At 44.5% G+C, this 13,197-nt stretch overlaps 1 protein-coding gene across 1 annotated transcript in view; it reads right to left on the reverse strand.

Annotated features, from left to right (window-relative positions):
* The window catches only part of FRMPD2 (FERM and PDZ domain containing 2), a 64,148-nt gene that overhangs the window by 13,501 nt on the left and 37,450 nt on the right, over positions 1 to 13,197 (reverse strand). The window contains exons 16-22 of the mRNA XM_061163075.1: positions 9,863 to 9,963; positions 8,237 to 8,329; positions 7,463 to 7,570; positions 7,254 to 7,370; positions 4,224 to 4,429; positions 1,877 to 1,981; positions 729 to 822 (exon numbers count right to left, since the gene is read on the reverse strand). Of these exons, the coding sequence (XP_061019058.1) occupies positions 729 to 822; positions 1,877 to 1,981; positions 4,224 to 4,429; positions 7,254 to 7,370; positions 7,463 to 7,570; positions 8,237 to 8,329; positions 9,863 to 9,963 (824 nt within the window). The remainder of the gene's footprint in view (positions 1 to 728; positions 823 to 1,876; positions 1,982 to 4,223; positions 4,430 to 7,253; positions 7,371 to 7,462; positions 7,571 to 8,236; positions 8,330 to 9,862; positions 9,964 to 13,197) is intronic.

Below are 13,197 nucleotides of genomic sequence, written 5' to 3' on the forward strand. Positions count from 1 at the left end.
GGGGAGCTAAGCTGGGAGGAGCCCCGACTGGGCCTGAGTACTGGCCCCTTGTGAACACCTCCACTCCCAGTGGTCTAGAAACTTCTGTCATTGACTCACAGAGTAATTAAGCCAACTAACAAGCACAGCCTTGTCCTTTCTCTCAACTTCCCATGAGACTATTTTTGAAAGTTTTTGCAAGTCTCTTATGGGTAACATTCATATCTCCAGGATATTTTTTATTTCAAAAAAAGGTTAGGGAGACCCGGCTGATGCCAGGGATGCTGGAATTCTAGGGGAAATGTATGTAGGTAAGATCTCAGTACATTTTTTATCTACATTCTGGTCATTTTGGAGAGCAGTGAAAACTCTCCCCCTTCCTTCAGAGCAGTGGGCTTGAGGAAGGGCAGAGAGGAGGCTTGCTGGTGTTCTCCCCAGATACTAAAGTGGTGGTGACCGACACCTACTCCATCCTCCATGGGAAGCACTACTCCCATGAAAGCCGAATGGCCACAAGCTTATTTAAAAATCTCATATTTTTAAATCACTTGTGTTTCCCATGTATTTTGAGCCCCATGTTAGTGTCAGGTAGGTGGGCCAGGCTAAATCATCTTTTCCAGGTGAAGAGACTGAGAGCTAGAGAGACAATCATTTGTACAGGGGACAGAGTAAGAGTTGGGCAAGGCTTGCGGGCTGCAACCCCCAGGCCAGGGCTCCTCACACCCCAGAATGCAGAGCCCATCCCTCACCCTGCAGGATCCGCCCTTCTTTGGCAGCTGGCCCTCCAGGAACGATGGATTTCACGTAGATACCTCCACAGAGCACACTTGTGTTAATTCCTCCCTGGAGAATACAATAAAAAAACTCACCAGCCATTTGCTCCCCTCCTGAAGGGTCTTTCCCAACCTCCCTGACTCAGAGAGCCCCCATCTGCCTGCGACTCTATCCTATCACCTCCTCTCCATGTGACACCATCTCATATATTCACCTGTTCATTTAGGCTATACTATCCACTGAGCAGGAAGGTTAGATGCTCATAAGAAGTATAACAATATGAGCTGGATGAGAGAGTTGTGCTGTATCCAGCCCAGCACTGGCCCATGGCAGGTGCTCAGAAATGAATCATATCAATGTACCACTTTGTGTCTCCATAAGCAGAGACCAGCAAAGGTGGATACAGCTATGATCCAAAAGGCTGGTGCTTGGCCTGTCCCATATGCTTGTGTGTTGATCTGTGTATGCAAAGGTAGGATTCAACTACACAGTGTTCTGCAATTTACTGTTTTTTTTTAACTTAACAATAGATCACTAAGGTCCATACCATCACTAGACAAAGATCTAACCTTTTTTCTTCTAATTTTTCCATGCATGTATGTACATACATATAAAGATTAAGTGGGATTATATCATTTATGTACAGTTTTTATCCTCACTCCTCCAGGGTCCGCCAGATGGAGCTCAGGAATCAAATGCAGTGTCCATCCTGAATAGAAGTCTTGCCAACCTGACTTTGTCCTAGCCTTGGACATGGGAGCATGAGGCCCCACTGTGTCCCTGCTGTGGGTGACTGGAGACAACCCCACTCATCTTTGGCTTGTGTCCCTGAATCCCCACCCTGCTACCCTCTCCTTATTGTCCAGTGTAACCTTAATTCCAGCCATGCTCCTTGGAGTGTCTGCTCATCCCAAGTTTGTCATCAGTCCCCCAATTTCACCTTCAACTCCTATTCCTCACTGAGGCTCCCACAGATTTTCTTGGTTCATCACTTCCGGTGTGCTACTTGTACCCAATGGGCACTGGGTTATTAGAGATTGGCATATGAGTGCAATGCCCACCAAGGCTCCAGATGAGCATCTTTTCAACTATTTACTTTTCAAACTCTCTTAGAAATTCTTACAGTCACGCTGAATCCAAGTGTCCCATCTTCTTTAACCAGCTCCACAAAGTAAATTTCGCTGGCATTGGTTTCTGAAGGTGATGGAGGACAGGAAGAACCAGCACCCTGCCACAAGCAAACAGAAAAAGAGAAGGTGTGAAGGCACTGGTGCTGCCTAAGTAGATGGCATGTCTTACCTCTCCCTCGCTCTCAGGAGATAAAGAAAAAAAAATTGCACACTAAAAAAAATCATAAGTTTCAGGGTTGGGCCAACAGAGGATTCCTTGTATGAAACTTGGACTTATCTCCTGGTCTCTCCAGCCTTGTTTCCCAATCCACAGAGCTGGAATGAGAGATCTCCTTCTAACAGTGAGTATGAATGATGCCCAACACCTAACATGGCCTCAATAGATTCCCTTCTGTTTCTACTTGAGATGCAAATATTGTTACAAGAACTGAAGTCATTCAGACACTTCCTACACACATGACACCATTCAAGTGAGGGCATGCTGGATACCAGACACATAGCAGCTTCCCCAGCAGAAGAAAACCTCAGGAGGATCTTCAGCCATCTCTAGCGAGAGTAGCTACATGGGCCTCTACTCTACAGTGAGTGAGTGCATGAGGGAAGGACAGAAGAGAAAATTATCTACCTCATCCCAGGCATTCTGCTCAGTGCTGTGACATGCATGATATGTTGAGGCATCCTTCCAATCATGCAATGTTAATTGAGCACCCGCTATATGCCAGGTACTGTAAAAGTTGGGGAGATGGCAGTTATAAGACACACCTGCCCATACTGAACTACTTCTAATGGGGAAGGATCTTTCAATGAACTGTGCCAAGAAGATGGGGCCACAGATACTCCCAGCCTTTTGTCCTATCTGCCTCCTTGACTTAGCTACTTCCTGGTCTACCTTGTCAGAAAATACAATTAGCACATAGAAAATAAACAGGCTGAAGTAAGCTTAAAAAAAAAAATCTTTGATACTAATAAAGTCTTTGACTTTAGTTCCTAACACAGAGCTCTCAAATCCCTGGGAATTTTCTGGGTAAGGAGAATGTCTTTGGTTCTAAAGAGTGGACTCTGGCTTCCTGTACAGTTTCAGGATGGGGACTGGTGACCATAAAATCAAACCATGATTAGAAGCTTGGAACTTTCAACTCCACCCAACTCCCTATCCTCTGGGGAGGCAAAAGGAGCTGGAGATTGAGCTAATGATCCATCATATCTATGTGCTGAAGCCTCCATAAACATTTTAAAAGTATGGGATTCATAGGTGCTGTGTTGATAAACCCATCTTTGCAGGAAGTATGGTACACCCGCACTCCAGAGGGACAGAAGATCGTGCTCTCAGGACCCTTCTAGACTCCACCCTGTGCATCTCTTCATATGCCTGTTTCCATTAAAAAACATCCTTTACAATAGATCAGCTATGGTTGATTTCTGTTTGAAACGGAACCATTTCTGAATGAAACTGTTTCCCTGGGTTCTGTGAGTTGTTCTAGGAAATTAACAAACCCAAGGAGGTGGTTACAGAGAACTCCAGTTTGCAGCCAAGTAGAACAGGAATGTGGGTAACCTGGAGACTGATGACTTGATTGTGGTCTGAAGTGGAGCCATTTCGAGGAACTAGTCCTTCACCTGTGGGATCTGGTGCTAATTCCAGCCCGTTAGCATCAGAATTGCTTGATATGGAAAACCCACACAACTGGGGTCGTGGTGTGTGAGATAAAGGAGAACAGAGTTTCGTTCTAGACACAGGGCTTTAAGGCAGAGTGAACCAGAAGACATACAACTGACACAGCTCCATGGGGCCCACAGCAAAAGGGAAAGAGGTCTGGTGGGGCAAGGAGACCTTTCCATCTAGTGTCAGTGAAACACAGCTGGAGTGTGGTGGCCTGGGAGCTAAAGCAGACAGTTCTCTACACACCAAAGCCAGCCTTTGTCTTCTTCCTCCTTGGTGTGTTGTCAAGAGCAAAGCCAATGAGTTGCAGCTTGAGGGCCAACTCGAGGCCAACAATGAGAGATGTCTGATTGTCCCTGCATTGGCCTTGGCAGCAGCCAGTCATTACCAGCCACAGTTATAATTAGTGACCAGGGTCACTGAAACCTCGAACACTGAGCCCTGGCACTGTACTAGAAGTTTTACCTTTTCCCTTTTATATTTTTTCTCAACAACCATGCACTGTGAGCATTTATTTCCATTTTGAAGATGAGAAAACTGATGGTCAGAGGGGTTAAGTAACCTCTATCCGCCTGACGTGGCAAATAGAGAACAAAGAAGAATTTTTGAGCCAAAGCTGTTGGGCTTCACAGCCTGTTCTCTTTACTCCAGGTTCTAGAGTGAAGCAAGAGGATGATTACCTTTAATGGCAGAGCAGACAGCTGAGTCCTCAACCTGGGCATTAAACTCTGAGTCTGAGCCATTTCCAGTTCTTCGATATTTCTCTCCCGGTCTTGTGTATGTGATGAAAAACTTCCCCGGTGCCCATTGCTCAGGCTGTCTGTAGAGAATACCCCTGAATTGGCTGTGCTATTCTTCTCCTCGCTTGAGGTATTGCCACAAACACCTAAAAAAACAAGCCAAGAGGAAATTGACAGCTTGGAAAAAGGCTGGTGTCTCGGCGGCATTTCTATGTGGGGCACCGTGTTTTCCTCCAGTGATGGAGAGATCTTTCACAGCAGCGGGGAGCCGTGTGAGTTCAGCACCTCGTGAAAGATGATGCATTTAGAGTAGAGGAAGGGAGGATTCTGGATGTGTTCTAGAAGCTTAAATAGAGCTTATGTGACCCAATTGTGAAAACACAGGAGCAACGGACAGTTATAATGGCAGTTGCCCCTTACTAAGCTCTCGTCATGTGATGGGCTCCGAACACACACATACATATGTACCTTTCCATCTCTTTTACATACCCACCAAGAAGGTGTTACCCCAGTTCAAACATAAGAAAGCAAAGTGAAAAGGATTAAATCTTGCCCAAGACCTCATAACCAGCATGTAGCAGCACTCTTAGAGCTGGCCTCTTCCAGGGTCCCTGCTGATCACACCTGTAATCACTCCAAAATGATCCAAAGATCAAAGTGTCCAGTCACTGGGAGCAACTTTGTACTAACTGATGGTGGACTCCTTTTGGGTGAAGACTGGGCCACTGGTTCCCTTTTACCCCATGTCTTACCCTTGAGTTGACATAAAGCAGAGGAAAGAACCTGAAGAATCAATAGGCAAAACCCTTGACAAGGTAATTCACATTTCTGGACCTCAATTTCCTTATATCTAAAATAGAAATAATATCAACTACTTCACAGGGTTGGTGAGGCTTAGAGATTATATACAGAGAAAGATGTTTATATATGGGAAAAGAGGGGGAGAGAGAGATTACAGCTTAGTATTTGGTACTAAGAGCCCGGATACATGTATTTACTATTCATATGTTAGTATCAGTGATTCAACTAGATCCCAGTATATAGGAGGAAGGAACACAGTTAGATTTTCTTTAAATCTGGATATGTAGACACATAAGTAAGTTTACAACTTTCTATACAGACTCATCACCACCCAAGAAAGTGCCCAAATCCAATGAATGAACTTAATTTAATGAATTAGATTAAAAGTTGTTCAATCCTAAAGGTATTCAGTAGAGAGTAGTGGAGCTACCATTCAGTAATGCCTCATTTCTGGCCCTTTTATTCAGATTCTACTGTCATTGTCCTCTGGCAATGTTGGAAGCATCTGTTCATTTTCTTCCGTACCCTCGACAAGAGATGAGGACAGGACTTATGATTGGATTAAAATGTCAAGCTGTGCAACGTATGTCCTGCCTAACGAAAATACAAGCTAGGAGACTTTCTATGGGTAATTAAAACTCATTTTATTGTAGATGGTGATGACTGCTCCTGAGGGAATGATATCTGTCTTGTTCTTGACCTCCAATCTAGAGCACCTCCCCCAGTAGCACCCCAACCAGATAGAAACTCCTGGCGATCAAGCCTCTGCCCACAGTGACCAGCTGGAGTCTCTGTGAAAACATCTTGCTCCAACAAAGGTAGCAGCTGTGTCCAGGAACCCCAGCTGTGACCAGGCAGAGTTACTAACAGGTGACAGGTTCCCAGGATGAGAGTACATGCAATTCAGAGGCACTGTGGGTACTCTATCATCTAAAATTCTAATATGAGACTGTGATTTTGAGCCTCACAGATTTGGGGTGCCACATTTGGTCACCCCCCAATCCTAGCAGACACCCTTGACACAAATGACTCCAGCTCAACTGCATTATGTTTCTTGATTTAAGAAAAGGATGGTTTGATTTCTCCTTTCTGTTTTTCCTGTGGAAAGTGTAGAGGGAAACCAAGGACAGCTAAAATAATGTGGGAAGAACAGTGACAATGTACAAAAGCCAATAAAGCAGTGAGCTGCGACTGGTATTTTGGAAGGGCTGGGCAGGCTCCTGGGTCAACTCTAAATATAGGATGAAAGGCACATGTCTGAGGCCCCAGCTTGGCCACCTCTCCCACTCCCCATAGCTTCTGGACCAGGGGGAGCTGCAGCACCTGGGAAAGCCATCTGGTGATGGTGTACACACATGCAAGAATGAGAGATTTTTCAGTGGACAAGGCAAAGGGGGCAACTACATTTAGGACCCAGAATTGCTGGCTGGTGTGGCGTGAAGCACTGCTGTACATGAGAGGGAATTATACAAAGCTCCTGAAGTGTGAGCCCTGCTTTGTAGGCAGTCTGCTGGCAAATTGCAGGATCATCCAACCAAAAAGCAGGGGAGGACCTAGGTAACTGGGAGGGAAAGAGATGTAAATATCTCCCCATTACTTCCACCAAGCCCCCACTAAATCTGCCCCAGATAAACATAGTAATATTGTTTTTTGATAGTAGATAATTGTCATATAGTTATCTAAAGAATGAATAAAAACATTTAAAAAAAAAACCTTTACTCACTTGATTGATCTGTAACATGCTGAGCCTTGACGAAGTAAGAACAGAATGCTTGTTATGTGAGTAGCCCCCTGCCCCCATCTCCTTCCCTTTTGATTGCCACACCTATGCCTCAACTATGTAGAAATCCCACAGCAGCCACTTTTAATGAGGACTTGGGTGACAGAATGCAGATCCTCCCTGTCATGTAAGAAGAGTGGCAGCAAAACACACAATGGCTGCATCTGATAAAGAACTAAGGTAGACTTCTCCCATTCAGCAGGACCAGCAATGGTAGAGCCTGTGCTGGCCCTGAAATTGTGGAGTTTATTGATTTGTGCCAAAGCCATTACCACGGGGAAAGTAATAAACAAGACCTCCATGACTTAGAATCTCAGTCCCAGAAGGTAAAGATGCACTCCTGAGAATAAAGAAGACTCTCCAGCTTCTGAAAGCAGATGAAGACATACCTTTTGACTGAGAAATGATTAATTCTATGTTGTCAGGAGAATTCTGAATCATTCTAACAGCCATATCGAATGTGAAGCCCTCCAGACTGATGTGATTCAGGGCTAGTATCTGCCCTCCTGGAAGAATAAGACATCTCAATCATCCCATCAAGAAAATGAAAAAGAGCAATTCCTTAAAGCAGCATCTCTGGCAATTTAAAAAGACATACCTGGTTTGATCTTTTTGGCTTTTTCAGCTGGTCCCCCAGGTATAATAGAAGATATAAAGATGCCAGGATCGACTTTGCCTACATCTTCCCCCTCATTAATCACAAAACCTATAGTCCAATTATATTAAAGAAGATGTTAATGATCTTGCAGCTCAGAGATGTTAGGTTATTTATTTGAGATTATGCAGGTGATATTTGTACCTAGGCCCTCTGATCGTCAAACAGCTCTTTCTACTCTGCCATGACACATGGAGAAAAGTAGATTGTCTCCCTTTCAGAAACACAACTAAAGCCCATCAATGTGCATGGATTTTGCTCCAATACATAATCAGAGATAAGAAAAAGATGATTTTTAATCAAGTAATTTCTCTCAGTGCCTTATTTCTTGTAAGGTTATAATAAGATTTTTAGGGGTCTTCATATGTGGTAAATTGTAAGAGGTGAAAAATATTGTCTATTCTTTTCCATCACTAAGAATTTCAATATACTAAGAAATGGTGTTAGGTGAAAAATTGTTTTTCTACCTTGTTCTTAGATTTTCAAGATATGCATTCCAAAATCTTATAGGATCTAAAAAGAAACTTTTGTCCCCAAAGTCCCATTACTCATTAGGGATATTTAAAGGGAAGAAAAAGAAGTGATCATTGAAAAAAGGCAAACTGGAAGAGGACAGGCAGGAAAAGGGAGTAGGAAAGTCTAAAGGGAAGATGGTACACACCTCCTTTCTTCCCAGAGAGAGAGAGACTGGGACTCCTCTACCGGGGGCCCTCTTACCAAAACCACGGTGTGGGTCCCGGCTCAGAGTCACATGCACAATTTCTCCATCTGGTTCAGCTATAAAGCTCCCTCTCCTGTTATTTCGTGATCCTAGATATGGAAACAAAGCCACACACTGTGCTTTTTCCCAAAATTATCTGAGATGTAATACAAAAGGTGTGAACAGCATTTCACACACACATGCATGTGTACATGCATGATACTGGATATGGATTACTGAACACATACTAGATGAGCTCACTGGGTCAGTGGTGGCTCATCAAAAGCAGAGGCAAGGCAGGCTGGGCCATGTGCTTGTTCTGCATGACTTATTACAGCTATTCTTTTACTATACTGGTCTTAGGATAAGACAGAATTTGAGCAGAGATGACTTTGCTGACAGGGCTTCCCAGGGAGTACAATGGTAAAGAATCTGCCTGCCGATGAAGGAGATGGAGGAGACATAGGTTTGACCCTGGGTCAAGAAGATCCCCTGCAGGAGAAAATGGCAACCCACTCCAGTATTTTTGTCTGGATAATCCCATGAAGAGTGGAGCTTGGAGGACTACAGTCCATGGGGTCACAAAGAGTCGGAAACGGCTGAGCAACTGAGCATGTACAACCTTGCTAACAATGAAAGCTAAAACTAAATTTGGAGCAGAGAGATGAGACAGCAAAGTCTTCCTCTTGTTGGCCCCTCACCACAAGGGGAGACGTGGCCTCAAAGTCCAGCAGAGGCACCCTACAAGTTTTCCCCCAGCTTGGGTCTTGCAGGGGACTCAAGACAGAGCCTTAAGGGGCATTCCAATGCTGACCACAGAGCACATGGAAAAATCCCCAAACGGTAACCCACCCCTCAAGGATTTCCACATCACTCCCTCCCACAAGGCACCATAATGGGACTGGCACACAGGTCATGTAAAGAGCCACCTGGTGGTATTCCAGATCCAGCCCCCAGGCTTAATGCTCATCCAATATAAATATCTTCTCTAATTCAGGAATCTTTATGTCCCACTGGGGACCTTCCTAGAGGATATATGACAAAGGGGGAGGCTACCTGCCCTGTATATGTTTTCTGGTAAGAAAAAGTGAAAGTATTATTTGCTCAGTCATGTTTGACTCTTTGCAACCCCACGGATTGTAGCCCGCCAGACTCCTCTGTCCATGGACTTTTCCAGCCAAGAATATTGGAGTGGGTTGCCATTTCCTTCTCCAGGGAATTTTCCATGGATTGAACCCAGGTCCCCCGCACTGTGGGCAAATTCTTTACCATCTGAGTCACCAGGGAATCCCCTTTCTGGTAAGTAGTGGGACATGATATTCTGGGACTGCATGAAGAGTTGTAACAAAAATGAATGAAGCATTTTTCTAACCATGCCTCTCCACGGCAGGTATGCCTCTCACGGGACCAGAGTGCTCAGAATCTTGGCCAGTGCTCACACATTTCAGATCAATGTGCCCAGCCCAAGCCAAAGGTGGACAACAAGGGCTCTTCTCAACCATAAGTAGTTTTGAGATTAATGGAAAAGCAAAAAGACTGTGAACAGTATTGGAGAAGCAAAATGAAGTGATGGCAAAAGACTGAAACCAAGCATGATGTGTAAGGTTTTCTTTACCCCTATTTGGCTGATGGTTGGCCTGTACCTGTGAGCATGCTCTGAGCAGGCTGCCTAGAGAGAGGGTCACAAGTTGTCGGCTTCTGAATCAAACAGAGACGCTCCAGCTGCTCTCGGCCAAGGCAGGGGCTGTGGGGAAAGACAATAAGTTTGATCAGAGGCCCCTGGGAGGCAGCTTCCCACCACTCAGAGTATGTGTGGTGGTCCCATGCTCTATCGGTCAGCAGATCCATAGATGCCATCAAAGGCTGATCTGGTTATTCGAAGTACACTGGAAGGAATGGCTTTGGGAGCTTTCTCTCATAGAGGAGACCCTAGAGTCACCAAGGTCCCCTATGAACCTCCCATTGTCTCTTCTTTGGGTTTGATAAGCAGCCTTTCAAAACCTCCACTTTCTTAACTATAACAAAAGAATAATATTCCTATTTCCCAAGACTGTGATGGCTGCAAACTAAGGTAGTATGTATACAGCACTGCTGCTTTTAGTGGGTCCTGACTTTTTGTAGTTTGCTTTCATTTTCCAGCTGGCCAGCCATGCTCCAGCATCCCCACTGTGATGGCCCCTGAGGGTCTTCACACCTTAACTTACCTGCTGATCCTTGCAGCTGAAAACAGGAACCTCTCATGCTGGCATTCAACTCAATTTGCTGAGACAGCATTCTAGCAAACAAAGGATGTTCTAGGCCCTAGGAGAATAATGAATGAAGTGGGGAGCCTGCCCTACCCACAGGGCCACCTCTGCTCAACATAAGCTACATTCAGGGATGAACAAAGTAGAGAATGAGCAGGAAGAACAGAGGCAAAGCCACAGGACTTAGAGCCTAGGAAAAAGCCAGCACTGGGCCTCATCTGAAGAAGGCAGGCCAGGAGATCAACCATCTGAACAGACCCAGTAACCCTTTATCACCCAGGGTGGCCCCAACCTCAGGGACTCCACACCTGCCCCCACTGTTTTAGGCAGCTAGACCAAGGTGGAGATGGATGCTGGCAGACAGCTTGCCACCAAGCCTCTCACTGTACCCTGGGATCAGTGTTTTTATGTTACATATATTTGACCACAGTTAAGAGACCCTAGATTTCCCTTTTCATGGAAAGTTATCAGTAACCTCTGATGAAAGAGATGGGAATGCCAGACCACCTGACCTGCCTCTTGAGAAACCTGTATGCAGGTGAGGAAGCAACAGTTAGAACTGGACATGGAACAACAGACTGGTTCCAAATAGGAAAAGGAGTACGTCAAGGCTGTATATTGTCACCCTGCTTATTTAACTTATATGCAGAGTACATCATGAGAAATGCTGGGCTAGAAGGAGCACACACTGGAATCAAGATTGCCAGGAGCAGTATCAATAACCTCAGATATGCAGATGACACTACCCTTATGGCAGAAAGTGAAGAAGAACTAAAGAGCCTCTTGATGAAAGTGAAAGAGGAGAGTGAAAAAGTAGGCTTAAAGCTCAACATTCAAAAAACTAAGATCATGGCATCTGGTCCCATCACTTCATGGCAAATAGATGGGGAAACAGTGGCAGACTTTATTTTGGGGGACTCCAAAATCACTGCAAATGGTGACTGCAGCCATGAAATTAAAAGATGCTTACTCCTCGGAAGGAAAGTTATGACCAACCTAGACAGCATATTAAAAAGCAGAGACATTACTTTGCCAACAAAGGTCCATCTAGTCAAGGCTATGGTTTTTCCAGTAGTCATGTATGGATGTGAGAGTTGGACTTTAAAGAAAGCTGAGCGCAGAAGAATTGATGCTTTTGAACTGTGGTGTTGGAGAAGACTCTTGAGAGTCCCTTGGACTGCAAGGAGATCCAACCAGTCCATCCTAAAGGAGATCAGTCCTGGGTTCTCATTGGAAGGACTGATGCTGAAGCTGAAACTCCAATACTTTGGCCACCTGATCTGAAGAGCTGACTCATTTGAAAAGACCCTGATGCTGGGAAAGATTGAAGGCAGGAGGAGAAGGGGACGACAGAGGATGAGATGGTTGAATGGCATCACCGACTCAATGGACATAAGTTTGGGTAAAATCCGGGAGTTGGTGATGGACAGGGAGGCCTGGTGTGCTGCGTTTCATGGGGTTGCAAAGAGTTGGACACGACTGAGCAACTGAACTGACTGACTGATGTGAGTCATTAAGGGTTGTGAAAATCTGGCATTCATAAACTAAAAGTAGAGGAGTACCAGAGATCACTGAGGACTCTGATTCAGCTTTCGACTGAGAAGGCTGGCTGCCATGCAGTGTTGCCAGTCCCCTCATGGGCATGTCTACTAGCAGGTCACTGGAAGGGTATTTTGCAGTCAAAACATTCTCAAGATGGCCTCGAGTCAGTCATGGCTTCTTTCAGCTTTTAATCTATCAAGTGAGCTGAGCACACCATCCCAGTCATCCCCACCAGGGGGCTGGGCATGTAAATAAACACAGTCTTGGAGCCTTCAGACCAGTCCAGATGAGTACCATCAAGAGGAGAAGAATCAGCCAGCCAAGCCCTGCCCTAAATTTGTAGCCCAGAAAACTGTGAAACAGAATAACAAAATACCTGTTATTTTAAGCCACTGTGCTTTGGAGTTGTTTGTTACACAGTAATAGATAATTTTGCTTCATCATTATTGATTGGGTTTGCAGTATATGGTGGTACATATTTGCATCAACAGAATTGGGAGCCATAATTTTCTGTGAATTGCTTTAAGATATAATATATGCATCACAATCCAAATCAACCACCATTTTCTCTTGCTGAAACAGATGTATAACTCCTTCCAAAGAACAGCTCCTATAATATCTTCATTGGTCACATGCTGCCTGTGAATCTGTGCTATTTATAGAACTTACCATGTTAGTGCAATCCAACTTATAGGCTATTTTAAAATTTATGGATCATTGTGTTATAATGTAGAGTTATGTTGATAAGCTCTTTATTTTCCCTTGCAAATTAAATTACAAGTGATTTATCAACAAAGAAAGCAGCAGTAGTGTAGCAGTTAGGAGTGCAGATTCCAGGGCCAGTTGTGTGTGTTCAAGTCTCAAAATGGGAGAAAATAGAAACTACTTTGTAGGGTTGTGAAGGTTAAAGTCTTTGATGGGTACAGTGTTTAGAATAGTACCTGGTTCATGACAAACCCGAAAAGGCTACTACAGCTTGTTTATTTTGTCCTCATCAATTTCATATCATCACCTAGCTCTTTCTCCACCAAAAGATAGAGCAACATAGTAGAGGGACACGGGATATCTGCCTTAGAGGGTGTAGCATAGATTTGGCCCACAGACAGCCTTTGGGAAATCTCTGTGGGATTAATTGATAATTACCCAATGAATGCATACTTCCCTGAGACATCTGACCTCCTTTAAACAAT

Source organism: Dama dama, chromosome 15 (assembly GCF_033118175.1).
Source record: "Dama dama isolate Ldn47 chromosome 15, ASM3311817v1, whole genome shotgun sequence".
In the NCBI taxonomy this organism is placed as follows: Eukaryota; Metazoa; Chordata; class Mammalia; order Artiodactyla; family Cervidae; genus Dama; species Dama dama.